General features: G+C 33.3%; 1 protein-coding gene across 2 annotated transcripts in view; it reads left to right on the top strand.

Annotated features, from left to right (window-relative positions):
- The first annotated feature begins 880 nt into the window (after positions 1–880).
- LOC114324653 (KH domain-containing, RNA-binding, signal transduction-associated protein 2) overlaps positions 881–23653 on the top strand; it is a 53513-nt gene continuing 30740 nt past the window's right edge. For both annotated transcript variants that reach the window (XM_028272520.2, XM_028272519.2), the window contains exons 1-4: positions 881–1201; positions 22486–22610; positions 23145–23299; positions 23393–23610. In XM_028272520.2, coding sequence (XP_028128321.1) covers positions 988–1201; positions 22486–22610; positions 23145–23299; positions 23393–23610 — 712 coding nt within the window. In that variant the 5' untranslated portion in view covers positions 881–987. The remainder of the gene's footprint in view (positions 1202–22485; positions 22611–23144; positions 23300–23392; positions 23611–23653) is intronic.

The following is a 23653-nucleotide window of genomic DNA, read 5'->3' as shown; positions in this document are numbered from 1 at the left end:
ACTCGATTAATTTAATATCGTACGAGGTAAATACTTTCCTACAAGACGGAAGAAGTTTTACAGAAAATAGTAGCTACTAAAGAAGTTTTTTTTTTAATAAAACAAAACTATGGTTGATGACGTTGAGGAAAAATGTAGTTGAGAGCACAGAACACGAAAGTTGCAACTTACTTTTGAAGACAAACAGTTTATTCGATTGTCAACAGAAGGAAAATACTTTAAATATGTCTGTTAAGACAGTTTTACATTATGCTATTTTCATGCTAGGCAAGAGCCATGCAAGACAAATCACGCTACTGCGCATGCCCACGCGCTATTTCCATGCAATTCCTGTGCTAGACGAAAAATTAAAACATGTTCTATTTTTCATGCTATTTTGATGCAAGTCCTGTCAAAATTCATGTTGCCAATATGACAAAATTTATAGTTTAGAAAAAAACTTAACCTTATTGTGTAAGTTTAAATGGTATTTACTGGATGTAGTAATTTGTGATTTATATTTGAATATATTTAATTATGTACTGAAATTTCCAAGTGAAATATCTAAAGTTAATATTTTGATATATTTCTTCTATTGGCAACAATGAAAGTGGTATCCAAAATTGCACAGAAATAGCTCTGATGTAAAAAGGTCAAGCTAGGCAAGAGATATGCCTTGCAAGACGGACTTGCATAGCATGAGACTTGCATAGCCTTGATGTAAAGCTGCTTTTAGAAGTTAATTTAAACAGTAGAGAACATAATATTTAATTAATCCCAATAATTAAGCATTAAAAACTAATTTAACAATTAGTGTTCCATGGACTTAACAGGTACAATGACCCGGACATTGCTCGTTACGCCGGTAACGGAAGTTGCGGGAGTTTCAGAAAGTCGGTAATCACAATTCGGCTCGGCAAGTTTCGTTTATCGGTGTCGGTGTTTCGTTTCGTTTTACAGATTGTATTATCCATCATTTGGTGTTGTTATTATTAAAAGTAGTTAAAAATGACGGACAAATATAATTCAAACGGCGAGGACTATTATGGCGACAAAAGAAAAGGTGGAGAAGAGTCGATTAAAAGAGATTCTGAGGCTGCTGGCGACAACGAAGAAAACACATCAAGCCAAAGAGCAAGCGAATATGTCAAAGAATTGTTAGCGGAAAAGCTATCGATTGATCAACATAAGCTACCTAATGCCGTTAGGTTATTAGAACAAGGTAATTTTGATTAAAATGTAGTAGATTCAATAAATAAAAGCTAAAATTTATCAAACAGGATAAGGGTGATTATTTACTTTTGGCTAGGTGTAAATATTTCGCTTTCATGCGGCGAGGATGGTCTTTACCCGGCTTTATAAAAAATAACGCTAAAAATGTATTTCAATGTAAATATTTCATGTGCAATGCAAAGCACTTAATAAATTAAGCTACTCTACTTACCTACTTTGATGCAAGAAAAATATTGTTCCTACATTCCAAAATGGCCGTTTCTTTTTTATAAAAAAAATTAAAACATTTACATTTTTTATCTTAATTTTTGATGTTCTACACTGTATGTATAGTAGAAAAAATGAAAGAATACCCATGAACGAACATATAAAACACGCCGTATTTTCCTGTCACCCTGTCACAAAAAAAATTGGCCAGGGCAAGTACATGTAATAATAATTATTAATACATTATAGACCTGGATCCCGCGTAAGAAAGAAAAGTTAATTAATAGCAAGCTGAAAATTTGTTAATAGCTTAACAGTGTCTAGTCGGACAAACTTTGATGCACGGGAACACTGGAACAGGGGAAGTTTTAACTGTGGAGCATGATAAACGTGTCATCCTGACAAGTTTATGATTGTGAAAAATAGCAAGTTGTTTTTAAGTTTATTCGATAGCCAACGTTATGTAATATATGCGAAAATGTTTGTCCGACAAAAATGTTGGGCATTTTAACGAGTCCGACACGTAGAACATGTCACATCACAGGAATTATGTTGGTGATGAATAGCAGTCTGATTTTTGCATGAGAGTTTAATGAAAGGTTAAAAAAGCAATTGGAAGTTCTGTCCGACAAAATTAATGGGAAGTTTTCGTAGTCAGACATTCTAAACAGGTAAGATATAGACAAAAATTCTGGTGATAAATAGCTTTCCGACAAAGACGAAATTTAATTAAGTAAATTATTCCTTACCAAGAATGACTGTTGTCGGAAAAAAATAAGGGGTAGATTTTGTAGTCGGACAATTTAAAAAAATAATTTTTGAAATTTCAATAAGAGGTGATTATTCTATGTCAAAAGTACCTGCAATCAATTACAATCGATATCTTTCGATTTATGTCAACATCATTTAGATACCTCACTGTAATACATTTATAGTAAATCAGGCAAATTATATTATGGATTGAGTGGTCTAGCTATCTTTGTCTGCTACATGCGCGGGATCGCTTGGTTAAAAGAGATAGACCACCTATCAGCTTTTTGCACTGTATTCCCTGTCTACCCTTATGTCTATGAATACATTTCCATTTAAGAAAAACTGTCACTTTTGACAATAATCATAATAAATTGCAATCGTAACTTCAAATTTAAACTAATCGATTTATTTTGGCAGCAAATTATTTCTTGCCATGTGACATATTAATTACATTATTATTTCATTTGTAGAAAGTTGAGAAAAATTACGTTATACAATTTTAGTAATAATTTATTTAGGTACCCTTTTTCAAATAGAACTTTCACAATTATCTGGCAACTGAACCTCATTGAATTGATGACCAAGTATTTTACTAACTTTGTAAAATGTTCGAAAATTACTCAAAAATGTTCCGTTGAATGGTTTCACTTTTGATTTGGCGACTTAAAATTTAAACTGTTGACACTCAAAAATAGACACAAAAACACTCCATAGTTAATATAAATTTTAATTTCCAACACACATGGCAAACAGAAACTCAGAGACCATGTACTTTCAAATACTACTTTGTATAGCACAAAGTGTCACACTGATAAATGCAGCCTTCTAATACATACTTCTAAGCATAATGTGTCATATTTACGTCTATTCTTATAAGCACCGAAGTTTTAGACTCTTCACATTTTTCAATGTCGTTTACAGGGTTAAGATTTGAGTATGGAAAAAAATGTATACAACGTTTTTTGTAGGAAATTTTCCGTACTTTCTGATGCGTTTAATTAGAAAACCCTAAGAGATTGCTTTCACATGTTCTTTGACATTTTTTATTGTCATTTTGAGAATATCTAGAACAAACTCCACCCAAAAAAATAATTGTTTTGCAATATATACATGCATTGATACTTACCTCACTGTTTTTGGAGTGTGCATGTATATATATGCACACGCAAATATGTGAATATAAATAATAATATACAACTAAAATAGCTTTATCAATATGTGACTAAGTCATTCTGAAAAAATGTTTTTTATTTATTTCCTTCGATTTGCCCAAACTTTTTGTCCGACATATAACTTTTTGCGTTACAAAATATAATTTGTACATAAACAAATCAAAATTAGCTTGCTATTTATCACCAACATTTTTGTCTATATCTTACATGTTTAGAATGTCCGACTAGGAAAATTTCCCATTCATTTTGTCCGACAGAACTTCCAATTGCTTTTTTAACCTTTCATTAAACTCTCATGCAAAAATCAGACTGCTATTCATCACCAACATAGTTCCTGTGATGTGACATGTTCTACGTGTCGGACTCGTTAATATGCCCAACATTTTTGTCAGACAAACATTTTTTCATATATTATATAACGTTGGCTATTGAATAAACTTAAAAACAACTTGCTATTTTTCACCATCATAAACTTGTCAGGACGACACGTTTATCATGCTCCACCGTTAAAACTTCCCCTGTTTCAGTGTTCCCGTGCATCAATGTTTGTCCGACTAGACACCGTTAAGCTATTAACAAATTTTCAGCTGGCTATTAATCAACTTTTTTTTCTTACGCGGGATCCAGGTCTATTATCGTCGCCTTAGTACTATAACTTGATAACTCCAAAATTGACGTTTTTGAGATAACTAGTTCACATGATGTATTTTATTTGCCTCTATATTGTGTAAAAACTTGATGACTAGCTTCAAACGGGTTAAGTATTTATTTACCATTGACGAAAGTTGATAAAACTCAAATGCCGCTAATATTCAGTGCTAAAACTTGACAAGATAAGTTATCAAGCTATTTTTTAATAGAAATAATCGTGAATACGACATACACTGAATGCTATAACTAGGTAACTCCAGTTATCTAGTTGTAGCACATGTTTTTCTGAAACCATTGAGCTTACCACGTAAATGTTTATTCGGTTCATGTTAATGCAAAAATTCTAGAATTGTTAGCAGATCTGGCAACCCCCATGGCAGAGGGCTAATTTTCACCGAAATAATGCTTAAAATATTAGTTTTGTTAAAAAGTTCGCTTAGATGCAACTTGGCATCTCATGCGACATTACCAAATGTTAACATTATGGTAGTGCTAAAAGTTGATAACTTTAATTTTTCATGTTATTTTCCATTTTGGAAAGCAAATTTGCACCATATTCCTAAATAGATCAGTAGCCAAAAAGTTAAGGAACAGTATTTTAGAGCTGCAGAGTGAATTCCTTATTTACCAACATCATGGGAGATGTTGGTAAATATCTTAAAAATCTTTAAACCCGTTTATCTCAAAACTACTAATTTCGAGTTATCAAGTTATAGTATTACGGCGACAATATTATACTTGCGCTAGGCAATTTTCTTTGTGACACAGTGACAGGAAAATGCAGCGTGTTTTATATGTTTGTTCATGGGTATTCTTTCAGTTTTCCTACTATACATTTCGTGGAGCTAGTAAAATAGTCAATATTTAGAGGTTATCAAAACAAATAATTAGTGCCTTTAGTTGATTTTTATTTATATGCAATAATATTTAGGTATCCCAGGCTTCAAAATAATTGATAGAGTTTTAATGGATTCTTCTTCATGTAACATGCCCTTTCTTTCAGACTAACCCTTTGACTGCCACCCACAATAAGAGGTCATTCTCTATATGCCAGCGAAATATTAGACTCCTAAGATGAATCATATGAAGAGTACAGGGGAAAAACAAGGAATGTCACTTTTTCATGAATTTTGGCCTTTCTCGCCATGTGGTAGCAAAAACTGAGTACTATCGACTAGACCAGGGCTTCCCAAACTGTGCGTCGCGACGCCGGGGCGTCGCAGAGTTGTCCCAGGGGCGTCGCATTTAAGAGCGGCTTTTAATACAGAAAATATATTTATTACAATACTCATATCCTGAAATTGGCAGATAAAGTTACTGGGTTTCAGAAGAAGTTGCTCTTATGGAAGGGAAAATTAGAAGATCAAGAAATTTACTGTTTCCCTGCTTTACAAGGTATTCTAGAAGAAAAATCGATAAAAATCCTCGATCCCTCTTTAAAAAATATGTTTACACAACACGACACTTTCAACAGAGGAAGAAGAACAACTGACAGAATTGTCCTGTGATTCCAACCTAAAGCTTCAATACAACAAGGACCAAACTGTTTGAATGTTGGAGCCATAGAGAAACTATGGTTGGAGCTCAGTTTCTCATGAACATCATGCCATCAGCACTGCAACATTAAAGATTTTATTACCATTTGCGGCTTCATACTTGTGCGAAAGGGACTTTTCTGCAGTGACAGTAATTAAAAACAAGTAGGTACAGGTCAAACATAAACTTAGAAAAAGAAATGGGAGTGGCAATTTCTAAATTGGAGCCCCGGTTTCATAAGCTGTGCTCAAAAAATCAAGCACATCCCTCACATTAATCAGCCAGTTACATAAAAAAATATCCCTTTTTATTTTTGTGCTTATGTTTTGATTTCGTTCCTAACTTCTAATAAAAATATAAATCTTCAAATAGTTAACCTGTTACTAGGCTAGTACCTACTTAATAAAATTGTTAAGTTTTATTGGAGGTTGAGTTGAGGGGCGTCGCAAAAAAATAGCAAAGTCTCAAGGGCGTCACAGTATGAATAAGTTTGGGAAGCCCTGGACTAGACTATCGATTCAGAACAATAACCAGAAAGATCAGGCTATATAAATTTTTTAAGAATTTGTATCCAGGCGAAGGACCAGGATTGTCTGCACGCCACTGGACAAAAATAAGGAATGTTAGCAGTTTTTTGGTGCATTATTAAATTAATAAGTTAATATAGATTATTATTATATTAAGATTATAGACTAATAATTGCTAGAATTCTGCTAAGAATTTCATAAGTAGTTTTTAGATATCATAAGAATTAAACCTTTCTTGGTATTTATCTCAATATGTATAAAATGTGACATTCCTTGTTTTTCCCCTTACCTACTCTTCATATGAAGAACTCGAGAGTTGCTTTGCTGGCACATAAACAAAGTTTGTCAAAACTTAAGAGGAACGTTGGTGGTAGTCAGTAGGCTAAACAGCATGCTTGTATCAATACCATACCAATCTTGCAAGTTTTTCAACCATGAAGTCCTTCTTCGCCCTGGACTGCGTTTGCCTGCTATTTTACCTTGCATAATATTTTGTAGCAACTTATATTTGGCTGTTCACTGTGCTTAGAAGGGTATGTTAAGCTGTCGGTCCCTCAGGGTTAGTGTACCTTGACACTAGTTACTTGAATCAGGATTAAATTAAGGATGCAATTGGAACTGGAACAATCCGAAAGGATCTCGCTAGCAAAATGCCATATGATATTATTATTTGGGACCTCATTACATGTCAGAAATACTCTAGCTTTCTCTTTTTATAATCTCAGTACTGTTGCTGAAATGTTCTAGTATTTTCTCCACAAAATTTTTTTAAAATTCTTCATGAAATATCACATTTCAAAAGCCGGTGATGACTTAGATCAATTTTATTCACAGATCAAGACTCGATACCATACATTAAGACAGAATAAGTAGCAGCGAAGTAGGAGGATCCTCAATGCCAATTTTGGGAATCTGTTACATAATACCTTGGACATTCTTCTAATTTTAATAGATTAACTAAAGAAATTATTTGGCATTGATGCTAGCAAAAAACTGCTTTACTGAATTCGTTCAGCCGAGATTAATTTTGACACATTTAGGAGAGGAAACATACAACACAAAAATTCCTACCTCACACTATTAACTGCTCAAATCAACTTAATCTTTCATTAAAAAAAGAGAGGAATTATTGGAAATAGTGGGAGTGTAAAATTTTGTGGAATTTGTTTTTACAAAATATTTTTATTTTGTACAATATATAATTTTCTCATTTGTTATCAATACATCATAATGGTGTAAATAAATAATATTGATTGGCGTAAAGTTTACTTATGTTATTTATGTCTGTTTACTATTTATAATATTGGCTATGAGCAGGTATGTTTGGTTGTGTAGTAATTTCCAGTCACGTCTAGCAACCTAACTTCCCAAAATAAAAATTACCAAGGTCACTAGACAGTTGTGTCTCAGATTAGCAAATTGCTTTTATGAGGATTATAATCCCCAAAACAGCAACTGCTTTGAATTACCTATTCTTGGTCTCAGCAATGTCTGCACAGTTTTACATAGTCTTGACTAACTTTTTTTAAAACAAACATGTTGGTTAGGAGGCAACAGTAGCGATCAACAGGTAGCAACAAATGCAGTCCAAGGTTGCGGCTGTAATTTTGAATATTGTGTCAAGATATTTGGCACACATATTCTTAATATAATAGAGAATGGCGGCACACAGCCCAATTTCAGAAATATATTAGTATGTGGAAATTACTCTGTAATTAAATAAAATATTAAAAAAACGAGCCTTTACCGCCATTAAGAAGAACAAAAAAATACACTTTCTTCAAATAAACTTTTTTATCCCATGCCTAGATTTTGTGTCATTTTGGACCTACTAATGAAATAAAAAATTTTAGTACAGTAGACTCCCTTAAGTTCGGCCACCTCGGGACCGGACCCTAGGCCGAACTTAAAAGTGGCCGAACAAACCGATGCTTATCTAAAAAATGCCCATTTATTGTTTTTATGATTGTATGGATCTAGCAAAAACAAAACACTTGTACATTAAGTAGAAGACAACACAGAGGAATACTCTGACATATATTTAACATAATATATGAAAAGATAGACCGTTACAAAAATACTATAAAACAATACTTTCAGAACTCTAGGCCTAATAAAATTTAAAAATATTATTGCACATTGGTGGTTTGGCTTCTTAAACACTTAAAAAAAAGTCAGTAATTTTTTTCTGAATTTTCTTTTCTAATGATTTTTGATGTGCAAAGTGTGTGACTAATGCTCAGAGAGTAGGCCGGACTAAGCGGAGACCGAACTAACCGAGGCCGAACTTACGGGAGTCTACTGTAGGTCCAAAATGACACAAAATCTAGGCATGGGATAAAAAAGTTTATTTGAAGAAAGTGTATTTTTTTGTTCTTTTTAATGGCGGTACAGGCTCGTTTTTTTAATATTGTATTTAATTACAGAGAAATTTCCACAAACTAATATATTTCTCAATTTGGGCTCTGTACCGCCATTCTTTATTATATTAAGAATATGTGTGCCAAATATTTCAAAAAAATATTCAAAATTACAACCGCAATCTTGGACCGCGTTTGTTGCTACCTGTTGAATCATCTTAATAAGAAAAATCTACTTATTTTCTCTGCCCTAAATGCACTTGATCATATGGGCAAATTATTCTTTTTCAACTATTAAAACAAAAAATAAGATCTTTATTTTATTTTAAAATACACCTCATGTATGGTTGGTTGCCTATCTTTAGTAATACACTTATTAAACCCCGCTGACAATTGGTTTTTAAATAACATTATTTTCACTCCGTATATTATCCTTGGTAGCTTAATAGTGAATACTTGTAATCCCAGCACATCATGTTTGTTGTTATTATCGTATTTTACCACAAATAAATTTTGAAACTATTGGCTAGTGTACCTAACTACATATCAGTTCACAAAACTTCATGTTGGACCGTCTGTCTCTTGCTGTCATCAGTCAGAAACGCTTTCTTACCTGTCACCTGTAATTAGTTGGCTTTTACCTTTCTCTTTGTGAAGATAGAGAAATCAACTCAACCACCCACATACACATATATCTTGTTTAAATTTCACCCATCGCCAGGGTTTAATATATAACACGCCAATGTAAGACTTTTGGTCGGCGTTTTAAGGGTTTTAACCCATGTATTTTTGGTGGCTTAGCATGTAGAGCTTGTAAGTATAACCTAATTTTTTTATCTTGGTCAACCTTTAAATTTTTTTACTCTTGTCTTCACTAATTATGGTTGTACTTATTTTAGGCTTAGAACACTGATGATGCTCTCTTTAGAGCGAAAACGTTCTGTTTTTTAATGCAGCCCTTTATTGGGGTTTTAAATAAATATACCTTTTACACAGAAGATTTTCTTCAATTTTTATTATTTTTTGCATATCATTGTAGTTACACCCGAAGAATAAGTTAAAACCATGCTATTATGATATTAACCAATGATATTATGCAAAAAATTATGTTGTATCGCAGATTTAAAATACGTTTATTTCGAGAACAGTTGAGTTTAGCGAGATGAATGTAGTATACGTTTTTTAAGTAAAACTATTACCTCCGACGCCCCTGAGGGTCATAAGGATTTTCGACAAAGAAGAAGAAGAAGCATAAATATTAAGAGAATAAAAGTTTTTATCCAAAAACTTTAAAAGTGAGGGATAAAAAAATTGGACGTATTAAATGAGCTCATCATTTTCGGTGGCGAATTTAGATTTTCCGCCCCAAAAAACCCCCTCTTACCAAATTTCGTGTTATTATCCCATGCCTGTCAGAAAATATTCAAGAATAAATAAAATAAAAGTTTAATTTTGACACCCTGTATTTCGATTATTATCAACTTTCATACTAAGGTAAGTTTAACTGTATACGATTTTTTCGGCGTTTTTTTTTACATACGTTTCACACATAATACCTAAAATGAATTTCTAATCACAACAGCTGAATAAACGATAGTCAAACGATAATTTCGAGACCCTATATATTTTTGTAACTTTATGTTGTGATTATAATATATTCATGTTCGCAAAATAACATTTAACGATATTTACTATGCAGCTTTTCCCATATATTCTCCGAATTCCACGAACGTCGCCAAATACCAAGTAACTACAAAATTTACGACGGCAACTTTATTAATCCCTTCCTGAGCCTAATTGATTTTGCATTCTGAAATTGAAATTTGTAGGCCAATATCGACTGCACATACTGCAATACGAAGGGCGAGGGGATCTTTGTACAGAGACATGAAGTTTTTTATTATGAAAATAACGAAAATAATATATTGCTAAGTACGAAAGCATTCGATACCACAGAAATTAACAGCGTAGTTGAAAGCCGTATAGATTATCGTACTCCAAACTGATCGCGAACACATACGAGGATAGATTGATATAAAACTAGCCTTTGATAGATGGCGTTACTTGATACCGAATTGGTCTCGGCAATGATATTTGTCATTTGTCATTCATAACATGACGTCTGTCAAAATTTTAAGCCAAAAAACTATTAGTTTGGTTTTTACAGCCGTCAAAAGCAAACAACTTTTTAGGCCATTAAAATGTTACATATTTTAGGCCATACCTTGCATTTGTTAGAGGAGTCAATTTTATTTCTTTAATGTGTAGGGGGGATCAGTGGAAGCTTAAGTTTAAGTTTTTGGGGTCGCCACCCTTGTCCCCCGGCCGTCATCTTGGAAATGGGGTGCAAAGGGGTTTCGCGCTATATCTCGTAAACTACAAACCCTACGGAAAATCTAATTAAACATAAAATGTAGCAAATTTAATTTTCTACAATATTGTTTCTATTACTTTCTATCGTGGAGTGACCAACAAAAAAGATATAAAAAAAATAAGTACAAATTTTTTAACAAGTTTCCTTTTGGAGGTTATAACTTTTTTTCAGTTCATTTTAAAATAAAATAACAGTATATCAATTTTGTAGAGGGTTTTTCAGTGAACAATTTTCACTATAAGGTTGTTTAATTCTATTTATTTATATAGGTTTTACAACGCTCCAAACTTGACCAGATGCTCGAATGCTCATAGGAATACAATGAAAACAAAACGTTAGGCTTACTTTTCTATCTATATATATTCCTTATTCATAAAATTTATTATGATTTAACATTTCTATGCTATTATTAATCTATTTTTGACCTTTCTCCCCACTATAAAACTTATAACCCTAAGCATATATAGAAAAGGCCCAAGAAGTTGTTTGAGGACAAATTCGCTCGTCCAGAAGAAGAATGACGCAACCGCAAAATGCAAAATTCTTAAGAAGAGCGAAAAAACGATTTTTGATATCAAAGTCATAAAGTATGATCAAAATTAGCCATCCACCACACCGTGACCAGGATCTCGAGATATAAGCGTTTTAGGGGTGTGCCGCTTGTCTATGAAGTAGGTAACATAACTTTTTTCCTATTGTATATTTTGACTTAAAATTTTCCAAAAAACTTCTTCATGAATCATATTTTATTGTTGTTGGTTAAAATTATAAATTAAAAAGTTTGTCACTCAACTTTTATCAGTAAACATGAAACTAACAGAATATGATGACAAAATGTTTAAAAATTAACAACTCCTTTTATAATGTGTTTAAACATTTTGGACAAATTTCATTGTTATCTACATACTTCAGCGGTAACACAGTAAAATTTTGAAAAGGAAATATTTCCAGCGACCAAAGATACAGCGAGGTAAATTTAAAAAATCATCAAAATTGATTTTTGGCATTTTTGTATAAAATTTGATTTTTGAACATGTTCCATCAACTTTAGATAAAAATAAGCTTCATATTCGGATTCAGAGACCTCAAAAACATAAAAAATTACCAAAATTAGTCATTTATCTTAAATTTGATTTTCGTGGTCGGCATAACGTAATTTTAATTAAAGTATTGTTTTTATTGTATTCCTATGAGAATTACAGAATCTGGTGAAGTTTGGAGCGCTGTAAAACCTAGATAATAAATAAAATTAAACAACTTTATAGTGAAAATTGTTAAAAAATCCTGTACAAAATCGCTATGATGTTATTTTATTGTGAAATTAACGAAAAAAAGTTATAACCTCCAAAAGGAAACTTCTTACAAAATTTTCTCTTATTTTTATTTATAACTTTTTTGTTGGTCTCTTGACGATAAAAAGTAATAGATATAAAATTGTAGAAAATTTAATTTGCTACATTTTATGTCTAATTAAATTTTCTGTAGGCTTGCTAGTTTAGGAGATACAGCGCGAAAGCCCTGTGCACCCCTTTTTCCAATATGGCGGCCGGGGGACAAGGGTGGCGACCCCAAAAACTTAAAGTTAAGCTTCTACTGAACCCTCCTACACATTAAAAAAATAAAATTGACTCCTCTAAGAAATGCAAGGTAAATGTAACATTTTAATGGACTATTTGTGCTTTCGAAAAATTGAAAAAAAAACCAGTATCGTTCGGTGATTAAGTTCCTGCACAAAAAGGGGAAAACGAATATGCAAATCAAAGCCGACTTGGACGAAGTATATGGTCAGGCTACACCTTCGTTAGCAACAGTAAAATTTTGGAAAGCTGAATTTGTTCGTGGTCGTACGAGTGTTTTTGATAATTAGCGTCCCGGGAGGCCAAATGAAGTCACCAAGCCGAAAATGATCAACAAAGTCCATGACATGATTATGGCAGATCCAAGAATAAAGCTCCGCGAGTTAGTAGACACCCTAAACATTTCCTACGAAGGCGTACAACATCATTCACCATCATTTGGTCATGAAAAAGCTATCCGCGCGATGGGCGCCTTTGCTGACAATCGACCAAATGCGAAAACGTGTGACTACTTCGGAGATGCTTTTGGCGATGATACGGCGCGATCCGAATGATTTTTTTCGGTGATTTATCACCGTTGATGAAACCTGGGTGCACTATTACACACCGAAACCCAAAGAACAGTCGAAAGAGTGGAGCAAACGCGGCGAAGGCCCGTCGAAGAATGCAAAAAGTGCACATTCGGCCGGCAAAGTGATGGCGACTGTTTTCTGGGATACAAAGGGCATCATCCACATCGACTACTTAGAAAAAGGAAAAACAATCAATGGCGAGTACTACGCAGCATTATTTGATCGATTCGATGTCGAATTGCGTCGAAGACGACCATGTTTGTCACGCAAAAAAAATGCTTTTTCACCAAGACAACGCATCGGCTCACCGATCGGCCGTCGGCATGGCAAAATTATATGAATTGATTGAACACCCACCATATTCGCCAGATCTTGCCGCCAGCGACTTTTTCTTTCCTCTTTCCAAACCTAAAAAAAAAATGGCGCGGAGAACGCCGTTTCGCAACAAACGATGAAGTCGTCGCTGAAACTTCGGCCTATTTTGAAGAGCTCGAGCAAAAGTACTATTCGGATGGGATAAAAAAAATTGGAACATCGTCTTACTAAGTGGATCGAGCTAAAAGGGGACTATGTTGAGAAATAAATCGATTTAATCCCCAAAAACTTATTTTTTCTATCAAAGGCTAGTTTTATATCAATCCACCCTCGTACAATAATGCAACCATGACAGCAAAGGCAGAAATGCGTTAGAGAGTCGCGGACGCGACTCGTTGCGAACAAGACAGTAGACGACTTGAGTAGGGATGGCGGTTTTTGACAAAACACCGGTTTTCGGTTATACCGGTTTTTTTTGCTTACGGTTTAACCTGGCGGTTATAACCGGCCAAAAAAAACCTTTTTTTTGGAAAAACCGGTTTTCGGTTTTTTTAATCCAATAGGTTACAAAGTTACATTTACAATGCACTTTAGTTTGCGATACTCCATTCGACTCGATATCAATATAATCAAAATTAGTACTATCGAAAGAACATCAATATCAATATAAATAAAACACAATTTTTAATAAATACCATTTTATTCTATTAATTAATATATTTATTTATTATTTTACTATTATTATTATCGCAGACTCTTTGAAATGGGATTTAAAAAAAATAATATCAACATAAATATTTTACTTAAAAATAAATTGGATAATGCAATTTACCTTTTATTTTTACTACCATCAAAAAAATTTATCATAATGTATTACTTTTAACACGTTGGTATATTTGCAGAATAGGTACATTTTAACTCATTTAATACTTCCTGTATGGGTGTATCGTTTTGAAAACGTAGGGAAATTCTTGGAGATTCGTATTCGTAATCAGTAATTCGATATTCATAGTCAGAGCAATATTTTTGGTAATCAGAAAAAGTCATTCACCCACTGTCAATGTCAAGAGTTGAAGTGTGAAAAATAGATGATGCTTGCGTCTAATTCAACCAGATTACTTCTTATGTAAATATATTATGAGTACAAATACCTTTTCAAGGAAATATTATAATAAAACTTAATAATTATTGTTTCTGGCTGATGTGAGATTGCACTTTCAGTTTGCTTCTGTATTTATAAAATAAAATAAAATTTGAATTATGGTTTTGTTTGGAATAATTACTTGAAAATAATAATTATGATTGGGATCCAAAATAATACCTAACCTAATCCTAATCACCGAAAAACCTAATAACCGGTTTTTACTTTAAAAAGAAAAAACCGGATATAACCGGGACAAAAAAACGGTAAAACCGGTTATTGCGAAGTAAAAAAACCGGTTTTAGATTTAAACCGGTAGGTTTTTCCCATCCCTAGACTTGAGATTCTCATTAAAAATTGAATCAAGTCCTCGTCCCGTCCACGACTTCTCCAAATACTTTCATGAAAATTAAAAATAACGTAAAGAATCTGAGTTGAGACTAGTCTGCGACTCTCTAATGCTTAAGTACCTTAAGACTAAACAAAGATACAAAAAGTATAAGAATCAAAAGAGGAATTAGACAAGGAGATATGTTATCTCCAAAGCTCTTTACGGCAGTTCTAGAACTTGCTTTCAAACAGTTGGACTCAGACGCCTAAGGAATCAATGTCAACGGCGAAATGCTCTCACACGTATGATACGCTGACGACATAGTTCTAATAACAGATAACTTAAGGATTGGAACTATGTTTGCTGAGTTTGATGACGCCTCCAAAGGCACGTATCCACCATGTTGGTGCTCCGCGCTCCTGCAACTGCTCCACATAGGGGATATGTTCATACGTTTTCGCTCCCTCTCGGTGCAACAGTGCGCTCCGTTTCGGTGCAACGGTGCGATCCGCCTCGGTGCTCAAATCGGTGGCGGTTTATATGTAGAGGAGCGCATGCCGTGTCGGTTGGAGCAGTTGCAGGGAGCACGGAGCACTAACATAGTGGATACGTGCTAGGGATGGCGGTTGTTGAAAAAACACCGGTTTTCGGTTATACCGGTTTTTTTCACCTACGGTTTAACCTGGCGGTTATAACCGGTCAAATAAACCGGTTATTCCAAAAACCGGTTTTCGGTTTTTAGTCAATAGCCAATACCCAATAGGTTACATTTATATTGAGCTTTAGTTTGCGATACTCCATTCTAATCGATGCCAATCCATATCAGTATAGAAATCAGTCATCAATGTTGTCAAATCGGTTTCGGTCAACTTAAAATTTCTCATTCGTGCGTGTAATAATAATAATAATGTTTATTTACTTCTCATTATGCTCTCATATATAAGTGTGGAAGTAAAAATTTTCCCATTTTTTCTGAATTCATTATTTTTTTCCACTTACCCAGTTTTTCACCGGTTATTACTTTAAAATGAAAAAACCGGTTATAACCGGGACAAAAAACAACCGGTAAAACCGATTATTGCGTAGTAAAAAACCGGTTTTAGGTTATAACCGGTAGGTTTTTCCCATCCCTACTACGTGCCTTAAGGAAATTGGTTTGAATATAAATTCTATACCAAGAACTAACGAATGCGAAGAGCTCATATAAAACAGTAAATCTTCTTTTAATCATTATAAAAAGCATAAAACCATGCAAAACAAAATTAATTTCAAAAAATTAAAGGCAAACGCGCAGCTTACTATAACGTAAGCTAAAAGGAATTCATGGCAAAAATTTGTATCGGAAATAAATAAATTCTTGTTCTGGACCCGATGATATTCGAACTATATTCCTAAAACTTCTTCCAGAATAAGCCATATATCATTTACTTGTTGAATTGAATATGGGTGCAACAGCGTTTTACTTCAACGTGGACAATTCATATGTCCTACCTTTTTTAAAATACAAAAACAATTACGATTTAGTGTTGGAAAATTCTCGAGAATGAAAAGTCGGAGAATATTCTCAAGAATATTCTCGAGAATATTCTCGATATGGAGAATTTTCTGAGAATGAACCCTATGATGCGCTTAGGGATGTTGTTAAAGATGAAATAGAGCATTAAAAATCATGAAATTATATACAAAATTATGAGATGAAATAACAGTGTTCTTTATATACAAAAAAATACAAAAACAACAAAAGACACAACATTTATTTGATAAAAAAATGAAATTTTCTTTTAACAGCAAATCATGGATGTGGTTATCTAATCTGAAAAAGATGAGGTATTAGATTCAAAATCTATTTCTATCACTAGCTCATCATTATCATCTACATTCTGCATTTTAATGTACATACTAATGAGAAGTTGTGGGATTTTGTTTTTCACGAGTCGCCAGCTCAGTTATACAGATTTCAGCAGTAGATACCTAAGCCGGTTTCTTTTAGAGGAGTGGATAAAAAAACCATAAGTACTGAAACTTCTTTCAGTCGCTGCAGTGGATAAGACATGCTTAATATATTAACTGCAGTTTTAGTTAATTTTGTTCTGAAACATGTACCTGTCAACCATATGATTTGGTAAATTTTTCAATAAGTTTCAAAATTATCTATAAACTCAGTTCCCTCAACTTGTTCTTCTCTACTTAAATGAACACCATTCTAAATATTTGCACGTTAATATAGCACCAAAACAATAAATACTGACACTGTAAACACCCTCTTAGCTACTGGTTCATGGGATTCTCCAGCACCGGCTACTTCGATTTTGGGGGATTTTATCTAAAATCGCGTGATTCCTTGGCCAGCCAAAGCGAAAAAGCATTTCCGGAGCGGCAAGTAGGTATTTGGGCTTTAAGAATAATGTTTAGGATGCAAAAATATTCTAGGTGAATTGGCAAAAACAATATACATATTTTTTAAAGTGTAATAATTTGACCCATATCTACTTTCTATTTTTATTTCGGTTTTTGTGCATACATATGAGAAAATTCTCCCTGAGAATTTTCTGACCGAGAATATTCTCTTGAGAATATTCTCTTCTTACATCACTAATCACGATATATGTAATTGGGAATCATACCATATAATATGTTTGTTCTCATTCTATAAATATAATCTTGTTCTAATGGTGCTACGTATGCTTCTAAGTATGGCATCCTGCGACTCATAATGCAAGGAAAGATAGATGGCAGAAGAAGCATCGGAAGAAGCATCGGAAGAAGACGAATTTCATGGCTGAAGAATGTGAGAGAGTGGATTGGATGCAGCTCAAAACAACTATTTAGAGCTACTACTGCCTCAAAAATTAAAATAGTTATGATGCTACAACCCTTTGTGAGTCTTGGCCTGCTTAACAATGTTCTTCCATTCTGTCCTGTCGGATACTTTCCTTCGCAACTGCCTGATGTTCATGGTTTTAGAATCTTCCTTTACGTCATCTATCCATCTTTTACGGGGCCTTCTTCTTGTTCTATTTCCTTGGGGCCTCGATCTCTAGATTAGTTTTACAGCTCGATTATCTGGCATTTTTTCTAAATGACCAAGCCAGTTTAGTCTTTGTGACTTTACAAATTTAACAATGTCTGTGCTCTGCATTGGTTCATCCAGCTTGTAGTCAGGGTTGGCGTAGAATTTCCCCATCTTATAAAACCCAGTGGGTTTTTTCGGTTTTTTTCAATTGATAAAACCCACTATTATTGGGTTTTTTGGGGTTTTTTCAAAAATAGCAAATTTTCAGTTGAATGAACGTCATATACATATATTTATTTCTGAATAAGAACAAAAACTAGCATAAATACCATGAAGTAAGTAGTAGGTGAATACAAAACGAGAGAAACTGAAACTAAACTAATAAAACACTTATTTTAAACATGGTATATAGACAAATAAAAAAAAAGAATGTGTGTGTACTTTGTACGCACGTAAGAAGTTATACTTCGACTACATATTATGTGATTTTTAAGACAATACCAAAAATTTAAAAAAATAAAAGAATAAAACGCATACAAACACATTGAAAAATGCCACAAAGAAAAAATTATTTCTGAACGATAATAATTGTTGGCAAAAATTTTAAATACGCATTTTCTGAAAAAAAAAATTATATAACAAATATACTTACAATCTTAAAATGCATAAAAAAATAAAAAAAAACTTGCATCGGGAATTGAACCCGTGAATTTCTGGCCGCTTTGATTCGTAATCGAAGCCTAGACTCACTCGTCCAATTCCACATTATTTGTCATGTGGAAAAATAGGGTAACTGAACGTTTTACTGTTTGACAATTGTTTTGAATATAATTAAATTATGTAGTTTAAATTTTGTGGAAGAAAATATTAAAATATAAGAAAACAATATATTAGATGAAGATTGGTAGAACTTTTGTTGGTAATCAAATTAAGTATGCAAATCAAAGTATTACATACCTACTAGATAAATAAATCTACGCCAAAAAATTATAATTTAAAAATAAAAATCGGACCTAATTTGGGATTTCTCTCTAAAATTCCCATTCTTGAGAAAATAAATGTATGTATGCCAACCTAATCCAAATGTATAATTACAATATGATTATAATAAAAACTACTTACCAAATTAGAATGAGTTTTCTTTGTCCAAAATAGTCTAAAAGTCCAAAAATATAGGTATATGAAAACTATTTAAAAAGGCAGTATAACTATTAACTAACTTTGTTTCTTTTCACACAAATTTCAAAACGCAACAACCATAAATAATCAAACTACGTACAGCTGTGCCACATCCCCCATATTGAATAATTTTTGACATGTCATTTGAACATCCAATCAGAACAAAGTTATAATGCGCATGCGCCGGGATCATAGGTTTTAACATATAAAAATTCACCCTCATATCGCCGGTAAAGAAGTATAACTTCAAAAATAAACAAGTTTCTTGTTAAACAAAGCATCAGCAAAGCATATTAGTTATCAGGAAAATCAGAATCTGTATTTTTGTCACATTCCCAATTCCCATTCGTTATTCGTTAGACTCGGTCGAGGACGAGAACTCGGTTCTTAAATGATTATATATTTTTACCAAGTTTGCAGCTCTATCGGCACCTAATCTGTTGCGAAGCTTAGTCCATATTAATCCATATGAAGAAAAAATCCGCTCAATAGATGCAGATGAAGCTGGACATGAGAACAAAGATAACATATAAATACAGAATTCATCTGGTATTTTATTTGTTTTTTTATTTTTTATTGATATCAGCTTCCACCATTTCTTTGTTAAGAATTTTTTGACAAGTTCTTCTTTGAAAAGTGTTGCGGGGAACATATCTGTATCCTTAATCTTGAATGATAACATCACTGCCAAAAACTCATCAGAAAGATTCGATGCAAACCATTGTTCGACTGTTTCCTCTTCTTCCTCTGTAAGTCGTCTTCCCATGTATTTGGGATCCATAGTATTTGCAAAAAGGTGAAATGGTTGAATGGCAAAGTCATATTTCTTTTTTATTTCTTGTCTGTATGACTGTAACAAATCATGGTCGAGGGCATCTTTCCATATTTCTACTGCATCAGAAATGTTTACAGAATCGCTTTGGAATCTGTCTAGAGCTTTCACAATAACGCCAAGTTGTTTTTGCAAATACAGAGCCTCTCTATATATGGCGACATTATCTAATATTTTGGAGATATTTTTATCAAATTCTTGCTCCTTCTCTGTCCTAATTTCAACATATATCTGATAGTTGCTTATAAATGTTGCAAGACAGGCTTCATGTGATTTCCAACGGGTTTCATTGGGTAGCTGAGGCATTAGACCCTTTTTTTCTTTAAGCCACCCATGTGGTAAACGTTTATTTCTAAAATATTTATGGACCTCAATTATGTGCTTGGTAACTGTTTTGGGTGTAACATATGTTTCTAATAAATTCATTAAATGAGAGGAACACCCATATGTTAGTAAATTTGGATAAGTTTCCTTCAAAATGTCTTTCATATTGACCATTTTTGCCTCATTATCGGTACATATAGCAAAAACATCTTTATTATAAGTTTCTTTAATATATTCAATATTTTTTTAGCTATTTCAGAACCATATAAAGCAGTTTTTTTCATCAGAAGGCTCCACAGCATCAATTAATATACTATGTTCGCCAGTATGAATACTCGTAGCAATTATAGGGTCATTCTTAATACTGGACCATCCATCCTGCATCATTGTGAAGCTAACGTCTTCAGCACTGAGTTCACTTTTCAGGGTTTCTTCTATTTCCTTATAAACTGTATCTAACAGCTCTCCTGATACTTTCTTGCGGCTAGGTGGATTATATCCAGGTCTCAATGCGCAGATCATGTCCTTGAATAATTTGTTATCAGCAATATTGAATGCTATGTTACAGCCATAAAAAAATTTGGCTATTTTAATATCCAATTTCTGCTTTTCACTTGCGGAAGTCTGCACAACAAAGCTTTCAATACCTAAAACAATTTACATAAAATTAATTATGTTTGTTACTTTTCTTGAAATTTCTTCTTATTATAGTAGACCAGACACAGGGTGGGTAGAAAATATATAGATATACATCCTGTATATCCTGTCAAAGTTTGGGTTAGTTTGGGCATAGTCAGTAGCATAAACATAATATGATGTTTTCACTTTCTGCGACGCCACTGGAAGTTACATAAAAATCGGCGAAAACACTTTACAGCAATAATTGACAAACTTTGACACCCCTTTATGATTTCGATAATTCGATATATTATGACAAAGTATACTAATACTTATTAGTTATTTTGACATTTTCTATTGATTTTAGATATTTGAAGTTATGCCAAATAGTTAGACCACCCTATACATATATTATAGATTGAATCCAATATCAAAATTGAAGGAAATAATAAAAATAACAATTGGTTAGCGTTGGTTAAATTTTAAATTACTAAATTTAAATTACGGAGAATTTATTGAATTGACGTAATTAATTCTCAAATATAGAATATAGTATAATGAATGATTTAATGATTTTACTATACCTGCCTGTCTTTTTCTTTTAATAGGTACATTCGTTGATGCACTTTCTTCAAAAAAACTGCTGCTACCACCACCACTACTACAACTTTCTATTTCACTCATTCTATTGATGTCCCCGTCAGCTCGTTCAGCCACTCTTTTTTAGTTAGCACCGCACATTTCTGCAAGTGTGCTTTTACTCTTTCAATTTTGCTGCTAATTAAAATTTTACAATGTTTACATTCGGCTTTAAGCTTTCCTTCCGTTTCAAGTTTCTTAACGTCTGCCCAACTGAAATCTAATTTTCTTCCACATCTACTGTTATTTGCCATAATTTCAGAATGATGTAATTTCACAACTCCAGAACGCCACGGCAAAACGCACTCATCAATGTGACACAGTTAAAATTGACAAAATTAAGAGGTTTGTGCTCTAAATAAATCCCCGAAGAAATATCGGTGATTCCCCATTATCCGGCTGTTGGCGTGGAGGCAAATGACGTAGTGCAGGTGTTGATGCACTGATGGCCAGTGATGCCAAATGTATTTATTTATGTCAAGTTGCTTTATTTTTTAAGCATATTTTGATATTTTATTATTTTTGCAATAAAATTCATAATTTTTGTAAAACTTTTGATAGAGCAGAAACTATATATCAAATCTAAATAAAAAACTGAAAATCCCCAAAAAAATCCGAAAAACCCTAAAAAACCTAAAAAAAAACCGTCGGGTTGGGCTTTAAAAAAAACCCGGGTTTTTTCCAACCCTGCTTGTAGTTCATTTTAATTATCCACGAACCAACGTTACAATGGGTTGGTCCAAATATCTTCCTTAGTATTTTACACTCAAATATTCTCAGTTGAATTGCATCAGTGGTTGAAGGGGTCCACGTTTCACATCCATATGTGACCACTGGTCTAATTACTGTTTTGTAGATTTTAAACTTAGACTCACAATTCACTTTTTTTTATTAAGTCTTTGTATGCATAAAAGTACTTATTACCGCTAAGAATCCGTGCTTATATTTCTTGACTGAAGTTGTTGTTATTTATGGTTGAGCCTAGGTAGGGAAAAGTGGAGGCCATTCATAGGTATGGTTGTCTACCTTCAGATACTCACATTGAATTGACTGTGTGCACTCCATATATTTTGTTTTACTTCTATAAATATATTTCTATTAAATTTCTTGATTAAGTTATGTTATAATAAATGCTTTTGTTTTTTTTTTCAGAGGTCACCAAGACACAATCGATAGGCCGAGCTCCCGTGAGAGACATAAAATATGTTGATATTTACAGGGAAAAACCGATCAAAGTTACTGTTAAGGTATTAGTACCTGTTCGGGAATACCCTAAGGTAAGGCACTAACTATAGACAGTAACCGTCACGCTACTAGACACATGGGTACATTGAGCTAATACAGTCCTGGACCTTTCACTTGTTGCACTGTTTACTTTTATGTCTAGTGACGTCTAGAACGTCAAAAAATGTATAGAAACCGAATATAAACATAGAAAGTTGACAGTTTATAGAACGGTTGTATTTGAAATTTAGTTGTCAGTGTGTTAAAGGTGTAAAAGTTATAAAGTATTGTAATATTGTTGGTCTTTGAATAAAATTATTTTAAAGCAGTCTAACAATACTATTAATTAATGTATTTTTTGTATGGAAAAACATTTATTTTGAATAGTTTCATAAGAGTCACATGACATGACAGACATGAAAATCAAAGGTGAGATCGAGTCGGATTAGCCCAAGACTAGCAATTAGGTACCCGTGTGTCTACTATCGTGGCGACGCTTACAATATATATTGGCACAATATTGTAAAACTCTCGATAACTTAATTTTGTCACTGACAACAGGATAATTAAGTTAATCTCTATTTTAGTTTAATTTTGTTGGAAAACTTTTGGGACCGAAAGGAAATTCTATGAAACGGCTCCAGGAAGAAACCATGTGCAAGATGGCCGTTTTAGGAAGAGGATCAATGAAAGATAGAGCTAAAGAGGATGAGTTGAGAAATTCTCTTGATCCCAAATACAGGTACTTTCTATACTGCAATACTGTGCAAATACTGATTACTGTTAGAGTCCTATTAGATTAATCACTTTAACTTTGTCATTCGTTTTTTTCTAGCCATTTGATGGACGATCTTCATGTAGAAATCTCAGCTCTTGGTCCTCCAGCTGAGGCTCATGCAAGGGTAGCTTTTGCTCTGGCAGAGGTCAGAAAATATCTTATACCAGATAGCAACGATAATATTCGGCAAGAGCAATTGAGAGAGATGGAATTATTTTCCGATAGAGAAATGATACCCGAGCCACGAAGACCTCCTCCACCTCATCACATAAGACGTAAGTGTTTGCCAAAATATTTTTATTCATATTTATAAACTGT

This window comes from Diabrotica virgifera, chromosome 2 (genome assembly GCF_917563875.1).
Source record: "Diabrotica virgifera virgifera chromosome 2, PGI_DIABVI_V3a".
In the NCBI taxonomy this organism is placed as follows: domain Eukaryota; kingdom Metazoa; phylum Arthropoda; class Insecta; order Coleoptera; family Chrysomelidae; genus Diabrotica; species Diabrotica virgifera.
Note: the sequence above shows the minus strand (reverse complement) of the source record. Positions and strands in the feature narration are given on the sequence as shown.